This window comes from Quercus lobata, chromosome 9, assembly GCF_001633185.2.
Source record: "Quercus lobata isolate SW786 chromosome 9, ValleyOak3.0 Primary Assembly, whole genome shotgun sequence".
Lineage (NCBI taxonomy): Eukaryota > Viridiplantae > Streptophyta > Magnoliopsida > Fagales > Fagaceae > Quercus > Quercus lobata.
In genome coordinates, this window is record NC_044912.1 from 49,099,190 (window position 1) to 49,121,620 (window position 22,431).

General features: G+C 33.7%; 1 protein-coding gene across 1 annotated transcript; it reads right to left on the reverse strand.

Moving 5' to 3' along the window:
- Positions 1–15,672: 15,672 nt before the first annotated feature.
- LOC115961922 lies at positions 15,673–16,188 on the reverse strand. Its single transcript, XM_031080819.1, has one exon. It carries the CDS (start codon positions 16,186–16,188, stop codon positions 15,673–15,675), a length of 516 nt encoding a protein of 171 aa, XP_030936679.1.
- Between the last annotated feature and the right edge of the window lie 6,243 nt (positions 16,189–22,431).

A 22,431-nucleotide genomic window follows, 5' to 3' on the forward strand; every position in this document is an offset into this window, starting at 1 on the left:
TATATGTTAATTTTATTCTTCCATTATTACTTTGTGTATTATTCCCAACAATATATACAACAAATGATTTATATTGTTGGGAATATTACACAAAGTAATAATAGAAGAACAAAACTAACATAAAAGACAAACAAAATATAGATAACTTGGAAGCACAAAATTGTTATCCTTAGACAAAATTTGCTCCCACAGTATTGTTGCTAAAGGGTTATCGCAAATTTGTTCCCAAAATACAACCAAGATGTTTGTGGAGTTAGTTATTTTTCAAGTGAATATAAACCTTTATTTATACCCGTAGAGTTATATTTCATCAAAAGGCATGTGTGGAGAGTCAAAATGTTTCATAAAACCGTTCACAAAGCTTGATACCTATTCAAACATTCAGAACAATTACCAGAAAATTATGCAAAAAATCCTGTTTTACGACTTTCGATCGATTGAAAGTTCCTTTCAATCCATGGAGTCCTCTTTTTGATTGATCAAACAGGAATCGAATAGTGATTGATTCATCCAGAGGCTCCAGGATTATTTTCTTACCATTTCGATTGATCAAGCCAAAGTTTCTACTGATCAAGCCAAAGTTTCAACCAATTGAAAATGCTGAATTTCGAATTTTCACTTAGAAAATTTCAGAACTTGAATTTTCACTTTATGAAACAATATTCTCCAAACTTAAACATCATTATTACAACCTATCCATGCATATAACTATATATAGAACATATATTCTATAATTTTAATCTATGTTACCCACAAGGTATTGTTGAAAGTGATGGGGAATTAGGGACCTTATACTCTACTAAGATTTTGAGAAGATTATGAGCCTTTAACTTGTGCCAGAACATTAGGGTGTAGGTGGTTATAAAGAAATGAATCGTGCTTATATGAATTATGGTGTAGTATTCTTCTTCCTATAATCATGTCTAGATTACAAATATATTTGAGAGTATGCATAGTATTCTTCTTCCTAGAATAATCATGTCAAGATAGCCCAAAAAAAAAAAAATCATGTCAAGATTACAAATATATTTGAGGGTATTCTATTTGTTTACCTTTCATTTCTATTGATTGATGGCTTGATTGATAGCAGGGGTGGTTCTATGCATTTTGGGCCTAAGCGAAGATTGAAAGGAAAAATAATAATTTTGAGCTTCTTTTTCTTTTTCTTTTTCTTTTTTTAATAGTATTATTTACGTTTTGTTGAGAGAGAGATTTCAGCTTTTAAGTCACAAACTCCTTTCCCCATTTATTTTTTTATTTTTTGTTTTGTCTTAGACGTATTTTTTTGCTATATTTCTAGCATAATTATATCCTTATTTTTTGGCTATATTTCAGGTTTATAACAACTTCCCACTTAAGATTTTGGATAAATTACATATTTGGTTATTATCATTTACACCATATTTCAATTTGGTTTCTAACTTTTTAGTATTGTGTCAATTTAGTTCTTACCATTATATCTTGTATGAAAATTGTTGACATGACATACGACCAAAATAAAATTTTAATTTATTCTCACATCAATGGAAGTTAATTTTTTATTTTGGTCATTAGACACATCATTAATTTTCATCTAAAAGATAACGGTATGGACTAAATTGACACGATATTGAAAGGTTAGGGACCAAATTAACACAATTGAAAAGTTATGAATTAAATTGAAATATATTGTATAGGATAGGGACCAGAAACGTAGTTTAACATAAATAATTTTTATGTAAATATTGTGAACGTAGTATTTCTCTATTTCAAATCAATTATTCCTTATATAAATTTTAGAAAAATGACCTTAAATTTTCATTTTATATAAATAATTAATATGGGAAAATAAATTCATTTATCCTATTGAAGGGAGCTACTAAGGAAGCTAAAGATATGTTTGGTAACTATTTTTTCCCTTTATTTTCTGTTTTCAAAAAAAAAAAATTCTATTTTTGAAACTAAAAAACTTGTTTGGGATTCCAAAATGGACTAAAAATAAAAACTGTTTTCAAAACTCAATTTGTGAAGAAAACTGAAAATGTACAAAATGCTATTTTCAGTTTCTAATTTTCAAAAGTTAATGAAAACACGTATTTAATTTAATGAATCTATTTAATTTAATGAGTTAGCATTAGATTTCAAATTCTAGTAACAACATATTTTAGTATTTTCTATTTTTTCTTCAAAAAACTATCTTTTTAATTTCAATTAATCAAACATGTTTTCTATTTCAAAAATACAAGAAAATTGTTTTTTCTTTATATTCCTAAAAACAAGTTTTTGAAAATAGAAAACAAAAACTGTTACCAAACATAACCTAAATTGTTAATATTGATATAACTATAAATATAAAAATATTACTTGTAGCAAATTCAGATATAATTAATTATTTCGACTAATTTAAATGCACATTTGGTTTTTATATTCTTCATTGCAGATTCTTCATTGCAGGTGCCATTAAATTGGCCTTTCCATTTTGTTGTTTTTATTTGGCCACTCAAAATTTATAGCATAGGAGTAGGACCATACTGAATAAAATTAGTTTGTACCCAAATCCCTCAAGTCCAACAAAACGTTGATATTCTACAAGTTGTTCATATTGGGTTCTGCCCTTCTGTGCCAAAATGTCTGCCTAAGAGTATGTTTTCACGGTATGCATGCATGACGTACGTGAAACCACCCTCCATGGCTTGCACATTAATTCTCTGCAATCCTAGAGTTTGATTCTTCAGTTGAGAGAAATGCCTCTTAATTATCTACCATTATTTCCTAGTAGACTACCATCGGTAATTCGTTTAAGAAAGGCTGAGCCTGAGTCAATAGGAAGCCATGACAATACAATGTTTTGTACTGGGTGGAGGAGATCACAAAGGAAAAAGATTATCTACCTTTCAAGTCTTGTCTATTTCGTCTATTTTATAGTTTAGATTAATAATGGGCTATATACAAAGGTAGGGCTGAGTCCTTAACCTTTGGACCAAGATTGTGATTACGTTGACCCAGCTTGGCCCTACCCAATTGGGATGAACGTTGCAATCTTTATTCTAAAATCCTCTTCCAACTTGCAACTAGGCCATGTCTTTCTTTTTTTGGCTGGGTAGGCCATGTCTTTCATCTTCATACAAAATAAGTATTTGCTACAAAAATAAATTATTTCTTTATTATTTTTTCATATATTATTTTACATAATAAAAGTTGGCTCCTATCATCTTTTTGCGACAACTGCTTACAATCATTAATTATCTATTACCTGAGTTTTAGGAAATTTAAAATTCTACTTCAACTAGATTTCTGTTGTAATAAAAAATTTCAAGTAATTTATGGATTCTAATTAACTCAATTGGTAAAGTTATTTATTCTCAAATTCGAGATTTGGGATTTAAACTCTACCTATACTAAATATTAATTATTGTTTTGACCTGATAATAAAGAGCAAGACTTGTGGATTTAGATTTAAAATTCGAAAGATGGTTCGTGGGACAATCTTGATTTCCTATTTAAACACTAGGGGGGGCATTTTGGGAAAGCCAAAGTAACCAAGTTGTGAAGGCAAAGATGATATTGCGTGGTTTACGAGACCCATGTTGATGTTGTAATGAAGCCACTGCAAAAGATGAATTTGAAAAAGGAAAAAAAAAAATGGTGAGGAGTAACTAATAAGGGTAAGGAACAAGGATGCCCAAATTAGTTGGGCCCAATGACAGTCCTGAAGGCCTATGTTGATTAATTGGTCATTTGAGTAATTAGCTAAATGCATAACTAAAATGGCTTTACTTCTTTTTCTCAGTGAGCCCAACAAAGTCAATAATGGGCCATACCAAGGTAGGGCTGAGTCGTTAACCTTTGCACCAAGATTGTGCATTTCTGCTTATATTGCCCAGTTTAGTTGCAATTTTTTTTTTTTTTTTTTTTTTTTCATCCTATTCCAATTTCCTACTTGCCATGTCTTCTTCTTCTTTTGTGTGTGTGAGCGCACAGGGTATGTCTACGAAACAAGTATTTGCTACAAAAATAAATTATTATATATTATTATTTGTTGTGTTATTATGGGTTTGCAAGGCAAAGATTGGGTTCAGTGTTTTTGTGCATTAAACTCGTTAAAACATGGACATGTGACAATTATTTGACACGCAAACTTAGTGCACAAAAATACTAGACATAAACCAGTTTAATTTTTTTTTTAATCTTTATTTTTTATAAATTAAATTGATAGTTGTATTTTTCATAATTTGATAATTACAATAATAAGAGAATAAGATTTTCTTCTAATAAGAGGGAGACAAAATGACATAAACTTCTCTTAACCATTGTATTTGGCATAACTTTCCAAATGAATTTTATTGTTTGGCAACTTTGAATTGCCCTAAGCATAAAAATAAATATATATATGAAAAAAAAATTTACAAAAAAATAAAACCTTAGAATAAAACGGAGGCTAAGCCTGGGAATTGTAGGAGGCTTCGAGGAGAGACGAAAGCAATTTCTTCAATCTCCGTGGTTTAGGGGGTTTGCTTTGCGCCCATAGTTTTAGAAACCTATGGTTTTGGACAACACACCGACCATATTCCAATAATAATCTCTCATTTAATAACACATAAAAACAAAGCAAAGCAAAGAAGATATTTTAGAAATTGATGTTAATTAATAAACTAATCTTAAAAAGTGCAAATTAAAGAAAAGCACTCAACCATCACTTTGAAATCCCAATTAAATTACAATATATAATCTCTCTCTCACTTTCTCTCTGTATGTGTTTTGTCTTAAATACCACCATTCTGTTCATGTTAAGCCTAGCTGTGTTCCTTTACAAAAAATTGACATAACTTAGTTTACTTTCTAATGTAGTGCTGAGTACAAGACAAGGCACAGTCCAACAGAAGAATATCCACTCTATATGTAAACTATGCTTTCATGTAAATACAAGACAGCTTTAGGAATAGTAATAAACAATACTTACGTTTGCTAATTTATGTTTTGATGATTCATTATGATGTTTGATAATTGATAAGTGTAATATAATATTCATTTTAATATAGATTAGAGAACACACTTTGGGTAAGTACTGTCCCTTTTTTAATTTATTGTTTATTTAGGGCCAGTTCTTAATTAACCATTATTTAAACTTTTGTAGGAAATTTTTTTATATAGCAAAACTAAAACTATAAAAAAAAAGTAAATTGTGCTTTGGGGGCACTCAACTTTATTGCTTGGGTATGTATAGTCTAGTGAAGCACAAATGTAAACCTCTTCAACAAGGTCTCCGTTAAGGAATATATTCTTAACATCCATATGAAAAAAAAATGGAGATGAACAAGACACCTACAATAACAATTGTAGTCTACACTACTTTAGAGAACTAAAATAATCTACAATCGAGTTTTGAAATATTCAGTGATTAAAATGGCATGTAGTCTACACTCTTTTAGAGAACTAAAATAATTAAGTATCAAATCTGAACTAAAGTTCTCAATAATTTCATTTTTAATGTAGACAACTAAATTGTCTACAAAAACTCCTCCTTGGAGATTCATAGGACGCTCTTTGGGAATTGAAGTTTCAGTTGTAGAATACAAAGGTAATTCTTGTTGACTTGTTTTCTTTTAAAAACTATATCAATAGTTCTCAACCTAAACTGTGAAAACTAAATTATAATAAGGGTTAAGAATATATTGAATTAATAACATTATTTTGAGTGAAATCAAACATGAACAATAATTAAGAATTATATTTTTTTCGTGAAGAAAAGGAAGTCAATTAAAAAAATAGCAATAAAAGATTAAAAGAATTTTGGGAAAAGAAAGCGAGTAATTAGGAAGAAACTTACATATTCCTACTATGGCTTAACATGAGATATCTTTCTCTCTCAATAACTCTTTGGAGGGTGATTATCTTAAATTTAGTCAAAATTCATGCAATTCCCATGCCTTTTCATATAATTCTCATCAATTCCCAATAATAACCACCGGAAAGTTTACTATTCTTAACATCCATATAAAAAAAATACAGTAATAAACAAGACAATTACAATAACAATTGTAGTCTATACTCTTTTAGAGAAGTAAAATAATCTACAATTGACTTTTGAAATATTCAATGATTAAAATTGCAGTCTTCGCACTTTTTGAGAACCAAAATAATCAAGTATCAAAGTTGAACTAAAGTTCTCAATAATTTCCTTTTGAATATAAACAACTAAATTGTCCAGAACTTAATAATTCATTGAAGAGTGATTGTTTTGAATATAGTCAAATCTCATATACTTCGCATGAGATTCTTAACAAGTGGTATCAGATACGTTAATGTTAAGATGGGAGACTATGATCTCCGAGAAATATTAAAAGAATTACGGCAAATGGTGAACAAAGTTTCAAAGAAGTTTAAGGTGTTTTCGGAATCTCACAAGGCCGTGAAAGAACTCTCAAAATTGAAGGAGGATGCTAAAGCCTCAACCGAAAAAAGAGCTATCGAGTCTTGAATCAATGGAAACTGAAGTACAAACAAAGCCACAAAAGCCAGTAGCTATTGGCATGGAACAAGAACACACTGTAGGTATTGAAGTTACTGTGATTGAGCACAAAGACTTTCTTGGGCTGGAGCACGTTGAAGAGTGTCATGAGTTGTCAAATACAAATTTGCAAATGCTAGCTATAACTCTTGCTTGTCATCATGACATGCCATTAGATGATTACAAAGAATGGATATCATCTACCCGCCACTATGGTATCAATTTTATTACATCTGTTAGAGGAGGAAATGGGTATTTTTGATGGGGCCAACATCCAAACATGCATGTAAGCCTTGAACGTAATCTTGCAGTGCCTAACAACAAATGGAAGTCAACAACGTGTGTTACTTTCATTCTTAAAATGTAAAAGGAGAGCCACGTTGGGATTATTGAGAAGACACCACGTCTTCTACAGCTTGAATATATGGTTGATGTTACTTTCAATCCTGTCGTAATGTTTGAGCTCCATGTGGGATGAAACTGTATGGTCAATGTTGTGCATGCAGCTGAAATGGTGGACTACTTTGGAGGCTACATTAGGTCCATGTGCTGCATGAAAATTGTCTGAGCAAATTGTCCAAAGTACAGAGCAAGTGCAACCAATATGGAAGCCATCGAGCATTCTATTGATTTTTGTAGTACATTTTTCAGGTATTTGTTTGCTGGTCTAGCTGGATATGGGACGTGTTTGACGTCAAGATCCCTTAGAGTGTCAGTTTAGTGGCTGCTCACTCATTATGAAGATGACAACAAAAAATTTTTGCCAGTAAAGCGTTTTGAAAGGAAGGGAAATGTTTGTATCCTCACATTTGGACATAGGTTTTTAATTCCTGGAATATCCTAATAATTGTTGTAATAGTATCATTTCAATTAGTAAGTTGTATTCCGATTATGTAATATATTATAAACCCGATTTAAAATATTAGTATTATTATTTTCATGTGTGTTCTAATAAGTATAACCGTTTACTTAAAAAAATAATATATATATATATATATATATTAATTCCAAGTAGAATAGATAGGTTTCTTAAAAAAAAAAAAAAAAAGTAGAATAGATAGAATAGAGTTAGTTAGATCACATATGTAACACATTAATCACATGTGCTAATTAATAAGAATACATGTTGAATTAGTAGGGTGTGTATAAATAGTTACATGTACTCTCATTTGAAATATTGAATGAATAGACCAAATTGTTGCTTAGAACGACATTTCTCTCTCTTAATCTTTCTATGTCTTTCTCTTTTAATAATTCTTTAGAGGGTAATTACTATTTTGAATATAGTTAAATCTCATGCCATTCTCATTTATTTCCATACTAATCCCAATTAGGAACCATCAAGTTCTTAACACAAAACAGAGAGAGAGAGAGAGAGAGAGAGAGAGAGGTTGGGGGTGATATTGCCATTCCAAATTACAGACTTATAACTACTATAGGTGACCATAGTCACTTTGCCTCTTTGCCAAGAAAAAAAAAAGGCTTTTATTTTTTTTGCCCTAAGGGTAAAATTATTCTCATGTCTTCTCATTGTTCTCAAAGGTAATAATAGTTACATAATAAATTTTTCTTCTGCTCTTTACTAAGTGCAAGACATGGCAAGGCACAGATAAACTAAACTAAATAAATAAATAATTTAATTCAAGATTCAAATCATGCTTGCATAGGTGTACAACAGTACAGCATAACATAATGACAAGAAAAACAAACAACAAGTGTTTATTTAATCTTTTTTTAGAAACAATTATTAAATTCCTAAATAAGCTGTCTGCATGCTAATGATTTTTTTTTTTTTGTGGGGGGGGGGGGAGGGCTTTTTTCTTCTTCTTCTTCTTCTTCTTTCATTTTTTTTTTTCTTCCAAAGATGATCTAAGATAAATCTTGTTACAGGTGTGGTACATATTTATTGGGGTTAGTTTATTACTCTAAGAAAAAGAGGATTTTGCTTGCATTGTTCATGTTCGTTTCTTTATCTTTTAATCAATTATTCTTAATATTTTTCTTTCTTTTTGGACTGAAGCAATTTTATAATTTTATATTTCGTATGAACCTGCATTGTGTTGATATACAACCCTTTCTGATTGATTTTCTATTGCAAGTCATATATCATATTATACTATTGAATTAAGTAAGAAAAAAAAAATTAATTTGGACTAACAACTGTATGCGATGAAATAAATATAAAACTCTTAATAGGGAACAGTTTCAACAATTTCATAATAATTGTTGGAAATGGATTAAGACAGACTGAAGCCAGAAATTTGATTCCATAAAGCTGAAAATAAAATAACTATGGTAGAAGCGATCTGCTTCACGCATCTAACGAGGGAAGGCATCAGAAATGAAAATTTTGACTTTGTACATTCAAACTTTGCTAATAAATTATGCTTTCCCAAAAAGTGTGAAAGCCATAGTAAGCATGATTTTGGACTTGCTATTTGAACATCCACATAATTGGATTTTAGGTTTTATTATGTACAAAAATATTTTTTTCTCTCTCTTGCAAGAAATATTTAATATAAAACATGCAAAGAAAAAATGATTACTCTCTTCCCCCTCTCTAATTTAATTATTTAATGCCAAGAGACTTGTAACTGAATTAGCACGTCCCCATGCATAAACTACTTGGGAGTTTAGGAAAGAAAGGATTTGAACTGTGGAGTTAGTAGTATATTGTAATTGTCTGTCAAGAATAGAATGTATTTAACCATTATTTTTATACTCATAGCATGGGTTGAGATTCCCCCACTTAACAATTATTAATCTAGTATTTCTATCCACATCTTGATTCAAAATTCCCTTTAATAAGTGGAGCCCGAAAAGTTCATTAAAAAAAAAATTATCGTTATTTAATAATTTAAACTCTTCATGCGTGTGCTCAAACTCTCCCCCACTTAATTATTATTTTACTACTTTCTCTCATGTGTGGATTCAAACTTCTCCCTAATAAGTGAAGTCCAATAAAGTTTAATTTTCTAAAATTTAAATAAAAGGTAGAATAGAGATAAGGTCAAACCTAATACTACATCATTAGTGGGAAAAAAAAAACAAAAAAAACAAAAAAAAAACACACACACACACACACACACACACCATTATAAATTAATACTAATGCAAAAATGTGTAAATTTATATATACAAAATTATGAATTTAATTAGTCAATTTACTATCTAGGCATAATATGTACAATACTCAAGCTTATTATCACTTGACACAAAGGGTACTTGGGATTTGTTTGGTCAAGAGACTAGTCGTTACAAATTTTACTCTAGGTGGTATGAATCGACCTTTAAGGATAACACACTTTCGTGATTTTATAGTACTGTGAGATTGTTTCTAATCTCTTCTTTATTTTTTGCTCCTATTAATTATTTGGGATACTCTTGTTCAATGAAAACTTGTTTGTTCACTAAAACATTTTCAATAAACATCTATATTAAATTATTAATGTCGAGGACATATGACATATGATGCACGTGCTCCAAATCATGGAGCAAGAGAGTTCTGTAATAAAAAAGTTCACTCACCACTAAAAAGGGAGTGATGTGAATGTAGATGCACGTACGAAACCTATATTTATCTGAAATGGTGAAATCCTATCAATATTTTCAATTTGGAGAAGGTTTCTCTCCAAAATACTTTGGACTAAAACCTTGTCGTTGGATGTAAATTTTGAGAGAAACCTTTCAAATTTCTCCTATATCTTTTTATTGGATGTAAATTTTTAAAATCTAATCGTTAGATTGCATGTTCTTTATGTTCTAAACACACATATCAAATTTCGTTCAAATCGAATTTTATTGATTATTCAATCAATAAACTTATTTTTTATGCATAATTTTTTATCACAAAAATTTGAAATTTAAATATTTAATTGATTACATAGTTATTAATCTTTGATTTTCTTGAAATTTTGCAAGTATGGAGGATATAAGAAGAACATGCAATTAATGGTTAGATTTTCAAAATCCACATCTAATAAAAAAATATCCACAGAGTTTGAAGAATTTTTCTTCAACCTTTTCCTTCCAATTTCACATTTCATATAGCATAGTACCAGCCCCAAGTTGTAGCTCAAGAGAAAATACATCTTCCTTTTTTCTTTTTCTTTTTTTTGGGTGAATGAAAGATCTACTGATGGCAAATGAGTTATTATCCCTAACCCACTTGAACCTTATTCATGAATAGCATGGAATCATCTGCACAATTAACAGAGCGTGCCTAGGGATTGAGGCATAGTTGGACCAAAGGGGGCAATAGCCCCCACCCTAATATTATATATATATTTTTTAAATACTAGTATTATATAGGTACTAATTTTAGCAATTTTGTTCTATAAAATTATACTTTACCCGTCTTAATAATACCATTAACTCTTTTATGAGTAATGCTATAGCCACAAAATTTTCTACAACATTTTTACAAACTATTGAGATAGTAAATTCTTATTGGTTCGCATCTAGGCTCATCACTTACATCACTTTTTAACTTACTAATAATCACTCACCATATTAGCAATTTGTAAAAAAAAGTTTGTACCTCTAGCATTTTCCTCCTTTTAAAGGCCATAAAAAATAAAAATAAAATAAAATAAAAACTTGATCTAAAATCTAAATATAATATACAAGCCCAAAAAAAGTAGTCAAACAACAAAATTACCAATAGTAAAGTTAAAAAAATTAAGCTTAATCAACAATTTTACCCAAAACAAACAGTCCAATCCTTTAAAAAAATTTAAATGAAATAATTTTGTCCTTACTTAGAAGCAAGGCACACATCAAAAACACATGAAAATAAATAAATAAAACCCATTAGCAGTTAAGCAGCAAAGTCAAAAACTAAAACTCTACACGCAGTCAGTAGCAAAATCGCTCTCCCATATTCCAAGTCCCAACTCCGTCCCTGAGCGTGCCAATACTCTCTCTCTCTCTCTGTCGAAAAAAAAAAAAAAGATCTACCAATTTCAAGTTGTCTCAATGAGAAATAAATTGGCACTCTTGTTGGTACAGTGGACGGTGGAGTTGCCCGGTCAGCATGCCAATTGCCAAGTAATGGAATCTAGTTGGTCGTTACTCTTAAGACTATGACCAGATTTTTAGAGTCATGCAATTATATGCTTAATAACTACGTACGTATCTGTATGATTTTATGATTTGCTAAATATTCGTACCTCAAGGTTGTTATACATTTATTATATATCATTTAAAATTATGAGTTTCCACGTATATGTATATATGTTTTTCAAAATCAATAATCATTAGTTCATGTGCACAAACTTAAGATGATTGTATTTGTTATTTTGTTTTTCTTGATATTTATATATAGTTTAACTTTATATATATAGGAGTTAAAAAAGAAAAAAGATGTTTTTTTTTTTTTAATAGTGTATGAATGCGCATAAAGTTAAATTATATATACTATTTACTACGAGCGCATTCATACACTATTAAGCAAAAAAAAAAAAAGTATGAATGCCAGTATATTTATTTACAAGACCCATGATTTTAAATGTTGTAAACGTGAAAGTCCCATCATTGATACTTTATAGCTGCTAATTAATCAAAACTAATTGCTAACACATGCTGTTTTTTAGGGCTGCTGCATCAATCATGGTCCAATTTTTTCTCTCTCTTTTTGACCTTTTTTTTTCTGAATTCGTGCCCATGACTATCTGATCAGTGCTTCGTGACCGCAGTCAATGATGAATGCTCTTATTATGAGCTTCATATATGACAAATGTGCCTCACGAGGTTTGGTAGAGGAAACTCATTGAATCTTTGTCTTATCAAAAAAAAAAACTCATTGAATCTTTGTATAATTCTTAAGAAAATAGTAGTAATACTACAATGGAGGGACCATGCAATGCCGGGTCAGCCATGGATTTCTCTGTGAATAGAAATGCTAGACTATTCAGCCCAAAAGGGAATTTTCTAGTTATAATTAATGTTATACAGTGATGGATAATGTCCTATTTGTTCAAATTGAGAGATACATGACAAGAATGGTTGTCATCGTCCATTCTCATTCATTGATTTTTTTTTTTTCTTATTGTATATATATATCTAACAACAGGCGCTACATTAATGCAAAATCACCTGTTTTTCTTTCCCCTACTAGAATAAAGCAGCTGGCTAGTTGATATTTTTCGTTTTGTCCCTCTTAATGACAATGGAAAATATTTTTTCAACATTGGCTGATATATACTTCATACGTGACTATAATTTCATGCGTGATATATATATATATATATATAGATTTTTTAATATTTATATTTAAAACGTAAAATGAATAATAAGTATCTTTCAATGCATCCTACCAGAAAAATAAAAAAATAGGAAAGAAAATCGCAGCCAATATATACTAAAATATATATTTCATTGGAACCCGAGCGATTGGAATTGTACTTCAGAATTTTACATATCTTTATGTAATTAATTATACAACAAAATAGGAGATCTCTATTTGACTATTTTTTATAGTTACATGTACTCTCATTTGAAAGATTGAATGAATAAATCAAATTGTTGTTTAGAACGACATTTCTCTCTCTTAATCTATCTATGTCTTTCTCTCTTAATAATTCTTTAGAGGGTAATTATTATCTTGAATATAGTTAAGTCTCATGCCATTCTCATTTATTTCCATACTAATCCTAATTAGGAACCATCAAATTTTTAACACAAAACAGAGAGAGAGAGAGAGAGGTTGGGGTGATATTGTCATTCCAAATTACAGACTTATAACTACAATAGGTGACCATAGTCATTTTGCCTCAAAGGTAACAACAATAAATAAATAATTTAATTAAAGATTCAAATCATGCTCGCATAGGCGTACAACAGTACAGCATAACATAATGATAAGAAAAATAAACAACAAGTGTTTATTTAATTGCTGGTCTAGCTGGATATGGGACGTGTTTGACGTCAAGATCCCTTAGAATATCAGTTTAGTGGCTGCTCATTCATTATGAAGATGACAACAACATATTTTTGCCAGTAAGGTGTTTTGAAAGGAAGGGAAATGTTTGTGTCCTCATATTTGGACATAGGTTTTTAATTCCTGGAATATCCTAATAATTGGTGTAATAGCATCATTTCAATTAGTAAGTTGTACTCTGATTATGTAATATATTATAAACCCGATTTAAAATACTAGTATTATTATTTTTGTGTGTATTCTAATAAATATTACCATTTACTTTAAAAAAAAAAAAAAGGTTAATTCCAAGTAGAATAGATAGGTTTCTAAAAAAAAGTAGAATAGATAGAATAGAGTTAGTTAGATCACATATGTAACACATTAATCACATGTGCTAATTAATAAGAATACATGTTGAATTAGTAGGGTGTGTATAAATAGTTACATGTACTCTCATTTGAAATATTGAATGAATAAACCCAATTGTTGCTTAAAACGACATTTCTCTCTCTTAATCTTTCTATGTCTCTCTCTTAATAATTCTTTAGAGGGTAATTACTATCTTGAATATAGTTAAATCTTATGCCATTCTCATTTATTTCCATACTAATCCCAATTAGGAACCATCAAGTTCTTAACACAAAACAGAGAGAGAGAGAGAGGGGTTGGGGGTGATATTGTCATTCCAAATTACAGACTTATAACTACTATAGGTGACCATAGTCACTTTGCCTCTTTGCCAAGAAAAAAAAAGCTTTTTTATTTTTGCCCTAAGGGTAAAATTATTGTCATGTCTTCTCATTGTTCTCAAAGGTAATAACAGTTACATAATAAAGTTTTCTTCTGTTCTTTACTAAGTGCAAGACAAGGCAAGGCATAGACAAACTAAACTAAATAAATAATTTAATTCAAGATTCAAATCATGCTTGCATAGGTGTACAACAGTACAGCATAACATAATGATAAGAAAAACAAACAACAAGTGTTTATTTAAATTTTTTTTTGATAAGTAAGAAGAGAATATTATTAATAAAAGACAAGCAAGAGAAACACAAAGAGTTCACGGTAGTGAACAAAGGAAAAGAGAAAAAAAAAAAAAAAAAAAGGGAATAGAAAGACAAGCAGCCCCTAATCTATTCTAAGAGATGAAAGGAAGTCCAAAAGGGTAGAACAATCCGAATAACCCCAACAATGAGACCACTCAAAGAGGGTCCGCTGGCAATACTCTAATAACTGAACCAAAATTTTCCCTTCATTCTCAAAAGTCCGCCAATTCCGTTCAGTCCAAATAGTCCACATTAAACAACCTGGAACCAAATCCCAAATATTAGAGCTATGCTTCCCAAGTCAATGATACCAGCAAAATAATAAGTCCACAACTGAACCTGGCATGACCCATTCGATCCCAAATAACCGAAGCATATACATCCACAAAGAATGAGCTATCAGACAAAAAAGTAACAGGTGATCCACAGATTCCGCGTTGCTACAGCACAAACAACAACGATTCACCAAAGTGCAACCACGAAACATTAGATTATCCAAAGTTAGAATCTGACCGTGGGTTGCTGTCCACATAAAGAAAGGCACCCTTTTAGGGACCTTAACTTTCCAAATTCCTTTCCAAGTAAAAGTGGAAGGAGCTGCATTTCAAATCTTATGATAAAATGACCGAGTATCAAACTTCCCACTACCATTAAGATCCCAACAAAGTCTGTCACACCCTCCACCCCTAGGAATTCGGGTTTGGATGAAATGAAGAAAGGAGTAGGAAGCAGCCAACTCCCAATCATTGAAATCCCTCTGAAATCTTAAACTCCACACTCTGTCATTATCGCCCATTAGAGGGCTTAACACCTCAGAAATACAAGCCTCCTTATTAGCTGAACACAAAAATAGCTGAGGATAAAGAATTTTGAGAGGAACATCCCCAATCCACTTATCATGCTAAAACAGAATATGAGAACCATCCCCCACCATAAAAGAGAAATGCTTAGCGAAAGTTTCCCACCCTTCACTAATACTCTGCCATAACCCACAACCATGAGCCCTACTACAAGCTCTAGTGCACCAGCCCTCTATTCCTTCCCCATATTTCATGGCAATGACCCTTCGCCACAGATGCGAGGTTTCATGGCCATACCTCCAAAGCCATTTCCCTAATAGGGCCTGATTAAAAGACGCCAACGTCCGAATTCCTAAACCACCCAACTCACACGGTAGGCAAACCTTTTCCCAAGCCACCAAAGGATATTTGAAACACTCAACTGAAGAACCCCACAAGAAATTCCTTTGAATGCGTTCCAAATAGAGTCGGAAGGCTTGAAAAGGTACTCTTCAGCAAGGTGAGTCTACCACCCTTTGACAAATAGAGTCGCTTCCAGCTAGAAAGCTTCTTTTCCATCCTCTCAAGGATCGGATTCCAAATAGAGGCTGTTTTGTACAAAAAACCCAATGGCATACCCAAGTAAATCATAGGCAAACTGCCTACCCTGCACTGAAGGATATTAGCCAAAGACTGAATGTTACGCACCTCCCCAATAGGGACAATTTCACTTTTCCCCACAATCACCTTCAAACCAGTAAAAACTTGGAAACAAGTCAAAACCAGCCTAATAGAAAGAATCTGCTCTCTAGAGGCATCACAGATAAGAATGGTATCATCAGCAAATAGAAGGTGAGAAACACGGATACTGGTAGAATTAACAAGACCCACATGAAAACCCTGGATGAAACCCCCTTCCTCAGTTTTCTTCAGGATACGACTTAAAACCTCCATGATCAAGAGAAAGAGAAGGGGAGACAAAGGATCACCCTATCTGAGACCTTTAGAGCTACCAAAGAAACCAATAGGAGATCCATTAACCAAAATCGAGAAGCGAATGGTAGAGACACAAGTCTTTAGCCATCTCCTCCATCTATCCCCAAAACCCATCCTCTCCAACAGATAAAACAAAGCGTCCCAATTCACATGATCATATGCTTTCTCAATGTCTAACTTACACATCACCCCCGGTGTACGACACCTCAGTTTACTGTCTAAACATTTATTAGCAATAAGAACTGAATCCAAAATCTGTCTGCTACCAACAAAAGAATTCTGTGACTCCGAAATAAGATTATCTAGCACCCACCTCAATCTATTAGCTAAAACCTTAGACAACAACTTTTATACACTGCCCACTAGGCTAATAGGCCTAAAATCTTTGATATTCAAAGCATTATTTTTTTTAGGAATCAGAGAAAGGAAAGAAGCATTCAGAGATCGTTCAAACTCTGAACTCCTATGGAAATGATCAAAAAAAGCCATGACATCTATTTCCACTACACTCTAACATTTTTGAAAAAAAGCCATAGTGAAACTATCAGGACTAGGGGCTTTATCACCCTCCATCTCATGAAGAACCTTTACCAATTCCTCCTTAGAAAAATCCCTTTCTAATTCAAGTCTCTCATCCTCCTCAATTCTAGCAAACTCTAAACCCTCCATAGAAAGGCGCCAAGAATCTGTCTCAGTGTACAACCTCTGATAAAAATTTACCACCTTAGACAGCACCTCTTCCTCATCCTCAAAGAGGACACCATCCACCTCTATACCCCGAATATGATTAGCTCTTCTATGAGAGTTTGCAACCTAATGAAAGAAGCGAGTATTGTTGTCCCCCTCCTTCACAAATAAAAATTAGGACTTCTGTCTCCAAGAGATCTCCTCCAAAGAGGCAAGATTCGCAATCTCACCTTTAATTTGAATACGACGAGTTTGGTCTTCCTGAGAAAGACCAGACAAGTCCTCCCTAGCATCCAAACCCAGCAATTCAGATAAAAGACATTTCTTCCTAAAAGCCAGATCCCTAAATTCCTCCTTATTCCACCTTTTCAAGTCCTCTTTAAGAACTTTTAATTTACGAGCCAGAATAAAGCTAGGCGAACCCGAAAAGCAATACCCATTCCACCATTGCCGAACCCTCTCTACAAAACCCTCTTCTTTCAACCACATATTCTCAAGCTTAAAGGCACTCTGACCTTTATTAACACTACCCCCCACCACCAAAAGAGGACAATGATCAGAAACTACACGAGGGAGTACCCTTTGAGACACGTTTCCAAAGTGATCTACCCAATCCACTGATGCCAAGGTTCTAACAATTCTTGACATACAAACTGACCCCGAAGCTCTAAACCAAGTAAACGAAGCCCCTTCAAGGGGTAGGTCTACAAGGTAATTAGCCTTAATGAAGTCTGAAAAAGCAAACATAGACGAATTAAAAGCCTCACAACCAAGTCTCTTACTTGGATAACGGATGGTATTGAAATCACCTAAAACGCACCAAGCCCAATTCTACCTGGAGTGCATACTAGAAAGTTCTTCCCACAGAGCACCCTGCAGATTATCCTTATTAGGCCCATACACTCTAGAACAAGCCCATACAAAATCATCTGCAACCCCCTTTAGTAACACATTAACAGAAAATAGACCAACAACACAATCAACTTTTTCAAAAACTCTCTTGTCTCAAACCAGCAACACCCCCCCTACTGTGTTGACCGCATCTAGAACCACCCAATCTAGGAACGGACTACCCCAAAGGCTACGAACAACAAAAGAGTTTAAAGAAGACAGCTTAGTTTCTAGAAAGCAAACTATATCACACTTCCACTCCTTGAGAAGATTTTTACAAACCTCTCGCTTCTAAGGATTATTTAATCCCCTAACATTGCAAGATAACAGTCATAAACTCATTTAAAACTGGTAATCGCCCCTGTACCTACCGAGAAGTCTCTGTTCCTCCCTTTAGAAGCTGCCCCATCATAGTTAATAGAAGAAAACAAGCCTTTGAGTTCCCTAAGCCTTTTCTGCCTAGAGTTCACAATGCCTTTAGACGACCTAACACTAACAACATCAACATAGTCTTGTTCAAGAAGACGGAACAGAGCCAAGCATCGATCTTCGTGCTTAACAATAGGAAAACCCACAATTCTACAGAAATTTTTCATCAGGCTACAAACCCATTTCGAATTTTTCACCGCTGACCCACAAACCTCTCCTTCGCCACCTTCCTGGAACACCTCCAACTCCTTATGATCCTTGGGATCCCATTTAGATAGAGGTGAGCACTCCAAAGATCCATTCTCATCCTCTCCCTAAAAGAAAGAACTAGGATTAACTTCACTATTCTTCCACTGGATTAGAAGATGCTTAGTCCCTTCCTGTAACTTCTCAACACCCTCCAAATGACTTGGCAACACTGGCTCAGCAATAAGATTGCTCCATATTTCTCCCTTCTCACCTGAACCCACCATGGAGTCATCTCCCACTCCAAAACAAAGACCCTCCACGCTACCCAGACCCAACAGAGGAGAAAAAGAGTTTCGGGCATCTCCCTGATGCCTAAGATCAGAAGAAACAACATTCCCGAGTCCCGTCAACTTCGCCGTCGACCCGACCCTCAAAACACCAGCTATCGGAGCCTGGATGTCTTCCCTCCACCTCCGATTGGTCCCCTCCACATCGGAAAACCCAAAAAAGGAGCCCTTGGTCGCTCTTGCGATGTCGCTGTAGACTCCGGGGACTCGGAAACCACCGTCACACTCACCGGCGACTCGGAAACCACTGTCGCACTCGCCGGCGCCGTTGCTGACACCGATGACTTGGTAACCCACCTCGATCTACCACTCGAGCACTCCCCTTGTACCCACGTTGACTGACCATTGTATGTCTCTTTTAAGGATCCGGGTTTGACCAAAGTACCCTTAAGTGGTAATATGGTCTCCACGGAATGGGCTTTGTCAAGCCCATCAGATTGTTTTACAATTTCTGGCCCGCCACTTAAAACTTTGGGCCAACTGAAATCTTTTTTCCCCATACAAGTTACAGAATGTTTCCTTCCCTCAGGCTTACATACTTTCAAAGTCAAAGCAATAGGAGTCAGTTTAAAAGTCAAAGCCCGCGTGGGTCTGCCATTGATGACTGCAACATTGTCATTTAAAACTAAACCATCTACTGAAGGGACTCCAGGAATCCCGTTCTGCCCCATATTTGCTCCAAAATTTTCAAAATTCCTGAATTTTGTTGGGGACCATATGTAGATGAAAGTTTCCCACTCTGGTCCCCACTAGTAGACAGACTGCCTCCACCACCACCATTTTTGGAGGATCCTTCAGCCATAGAAACCGATTTAGCACCAGTGAAAAAATTCCTTAGCTCTCTCTGAAACAAAGACCAACCTGCATGATTGGAGTTTGCTGGTATCATAACACACCCTCAGCGAGCCCTACCATAATATTCAGCAATGACCACAAAAACACCAGCCTTATTCGACCTCCCACTAAATTCCAACAACTTGTTATTTTCCCGGAAACGTTTGCAGATGGAAACTTTCCCCGGAACCCAGTCTCGAATATCTGCAAAACAAGAAAGGATCCACTCCAATCCTTTACGTCCTACCCAAATAGTGTGCTTGACATGCCGACTGCTCTCAAGAATAGCATACGAATCATGTCGCCCACCATTGAAAGAAAAATAGAAAAGCTTTGCATCTATACGGAAAGGAATCTTCCTCCCCTCCTAAACCGATAATGTAGGAGAGGTATTTAGGTTTGAAGTTGGTTTGGTATCATTTTTAGGAAGGGAGGTAACGAGTAACAATGGAGGTGGATGCACAAAAGGTTTAATAGGCAAATTGGATGGCAGTAAGGGGTGTGTTGATGTGCATGAACTAGAAGGGATAGAAGGATGACAAAAGGGGTATAGAGGCACACCAAAAGGTGGGAGTTGAGGTGGAAAGAGAAAAGGATAGGGAGGGAGGGAAGGAATATGTGGTACAACCGGTGGAATAAAGGGGAAGAGAGAGAGAGAGAGAGTTGGGGGGTGTTGGTGTTGGTGGTGAGGGTGAGGGTGAGGGTGGGGGAGTGGTGGGGTAGGGAGAGAACACATAGGGAGGGGTTCCTCTATGTTCTTGAGCCAAAATTAAGAGAAGGAAATAATAATCCAACTTTTGCAGAATGAAGGAAACCCAAACTGCCCATGGGTAGACATTTTTCCAACTCCTATAAAAAACATTACAAGGAAATGACTTCACCCAGACTCTTATTTGCTCCACACCCTTACAATGCCCAACGAAAAATAGCTTCTTTAGACTGAAGCAAAAGTTGGTATGAAGCTGTCTGCATGCTAATGATTTTTTTTTTTTGTGGGGGGGGGGGGGGTGGGGGAGGGAGGGCTTTTTTTTCAAAAGATGATCTAAGATAAAACTTGTTACGGGTGTGGTACATATTTATTGGGGTTAGTTTATTACTCTAAGAAAAAGAGGATTTTGCTTGCATTGTTCCTGTTCGTTTCTTTACCTTTTAATCAATTATTTTTAATTTTTTTCTTTCTTTTTGGACTAAAGCAATTTTATAATTTTATATTTGGTATGAACCTGCATTGTGTTGATACACAACCCTTTCTGATTGATTTTCTATTGCAAGTCATATATCATATTATAGTATTGAATTAAGTAAGAAAAAAAAATTTAATTTGGACTAACGACTGTATGCGATGAAATAAATATAAAACTCTTAATAGGGAACAGTTTCAACAATCTCATAATAATTGTTGGAAATGGATTAAGACAGACTGAAGCCAGAAATTTGATTCCATAAAGCTGAAAATAAAATAACTGTGGTAGAAGCGTTCTGCTTCACGCATCTAACGAGGGAAGGCATCAAAAATGAAAATTTTGACTTTGTACATTCAAACTTTGCTAATAAATTATGCTTTCCCAAAAAGTGTGAAAGCCATAGTAAGCGTGATTTTGGACTTGCTATTTGAACATCCACATAATTGGATTTTAGGTTTTATTATCTACAAAAATATTTTTTTCTCTCTCTTGCAAGAAATATTTAATATAAGACATGCAAAGAAAAAATGATTACTCTCTTCCCCCTCTCTAATTTAATTATTTAATGCCAAGAGATTTGTAACTGAATTAGCACATCCCCATGCATAAGCTACTTGGGAGTTTAGGAAGGAAAGGTGTTAAGGACATATTTTATATAATTGGCTAATCCTTTGACAAAACGCACTTTACTTGTATTTGGGTAGATCTAGGATGTGTTTAATACTTCAAGAAACATGTTGTTCAAGTCTAGTATTAATGCCATGAAGATTAGACCAAGAAACAAGTGAAGAAAAGCTGTTTACTGAAGTTGGACAGATAGCTCGACACCTGTGGATAGATAGCTCAACAGATAGTTATCTATCGAGGTTTAATGAGGCTCGACAGATACTATCTATCAAGGTATCTATCAAGGTTACGAGAAATTAGTTTTTCATATATGATTTTCGGCCCATACTTTTGTATTTGTATAGGGTTTCTTTTCTCACAACCCTAGACATATATAAGGCTTATTTTAGAGGCCGTCACATAAGAGAATACAAGAAGAACAAATGCAAAAGATGACCGATGCCTTATTCTCTCTGAAAGAAGTTACTGCGTTTTTGCGCCTTAGGGTTTTGTAACTAAGTGTTTCTTGATCTTCATTGTTGATGAAGTGATGAACTTTGTAGCCAACATCTTCTTTAAGTTGGTGCTTAAGTCGCGTACTGGGATTCGCCCAATTGGTTAGTCACGTATTGGGATTCATGCATAAAAAATGGTGGCATTCATATATTGAAGAGTTCAGAGATTCTGAAGCAGTAAAAGGTTTTTGCTGTAAGTTCATCTACGGGGATTATAGAGTTTAGGGACAAAGGTTTTGTACTAGATCTGAAACTTTTCTTTACTATAGTGGATTGCTTTTCGGGAAAGTTTCCCCCCAGGTTTCTTATTGTGAAACTAGTTTATTTCATTGGTTTTCCTGAGTCATCATATCTTGTTTTATTTATTTTCCGTTGCATGATTTTGACATGATATTGATGTTTATTTGTTTTAACAAGTTTAATTCATAATAAATCTAATTAACTACTTAGGTTTAAAACTTGTTAATTCTATTAACCGGGGTCTAAATTTCCTAACAAAAGGGTTTGAATTGCAAAGTT

Coding starts and splice junctions, on each gene's coding strand:
- LOC115961922 (XM_031080819.1), bottom strand. CDS start 16,188: ATGGAGGTTTTAAGTCGTATCCTGAAGAAAACTGAGGAAGGGGGTTTC.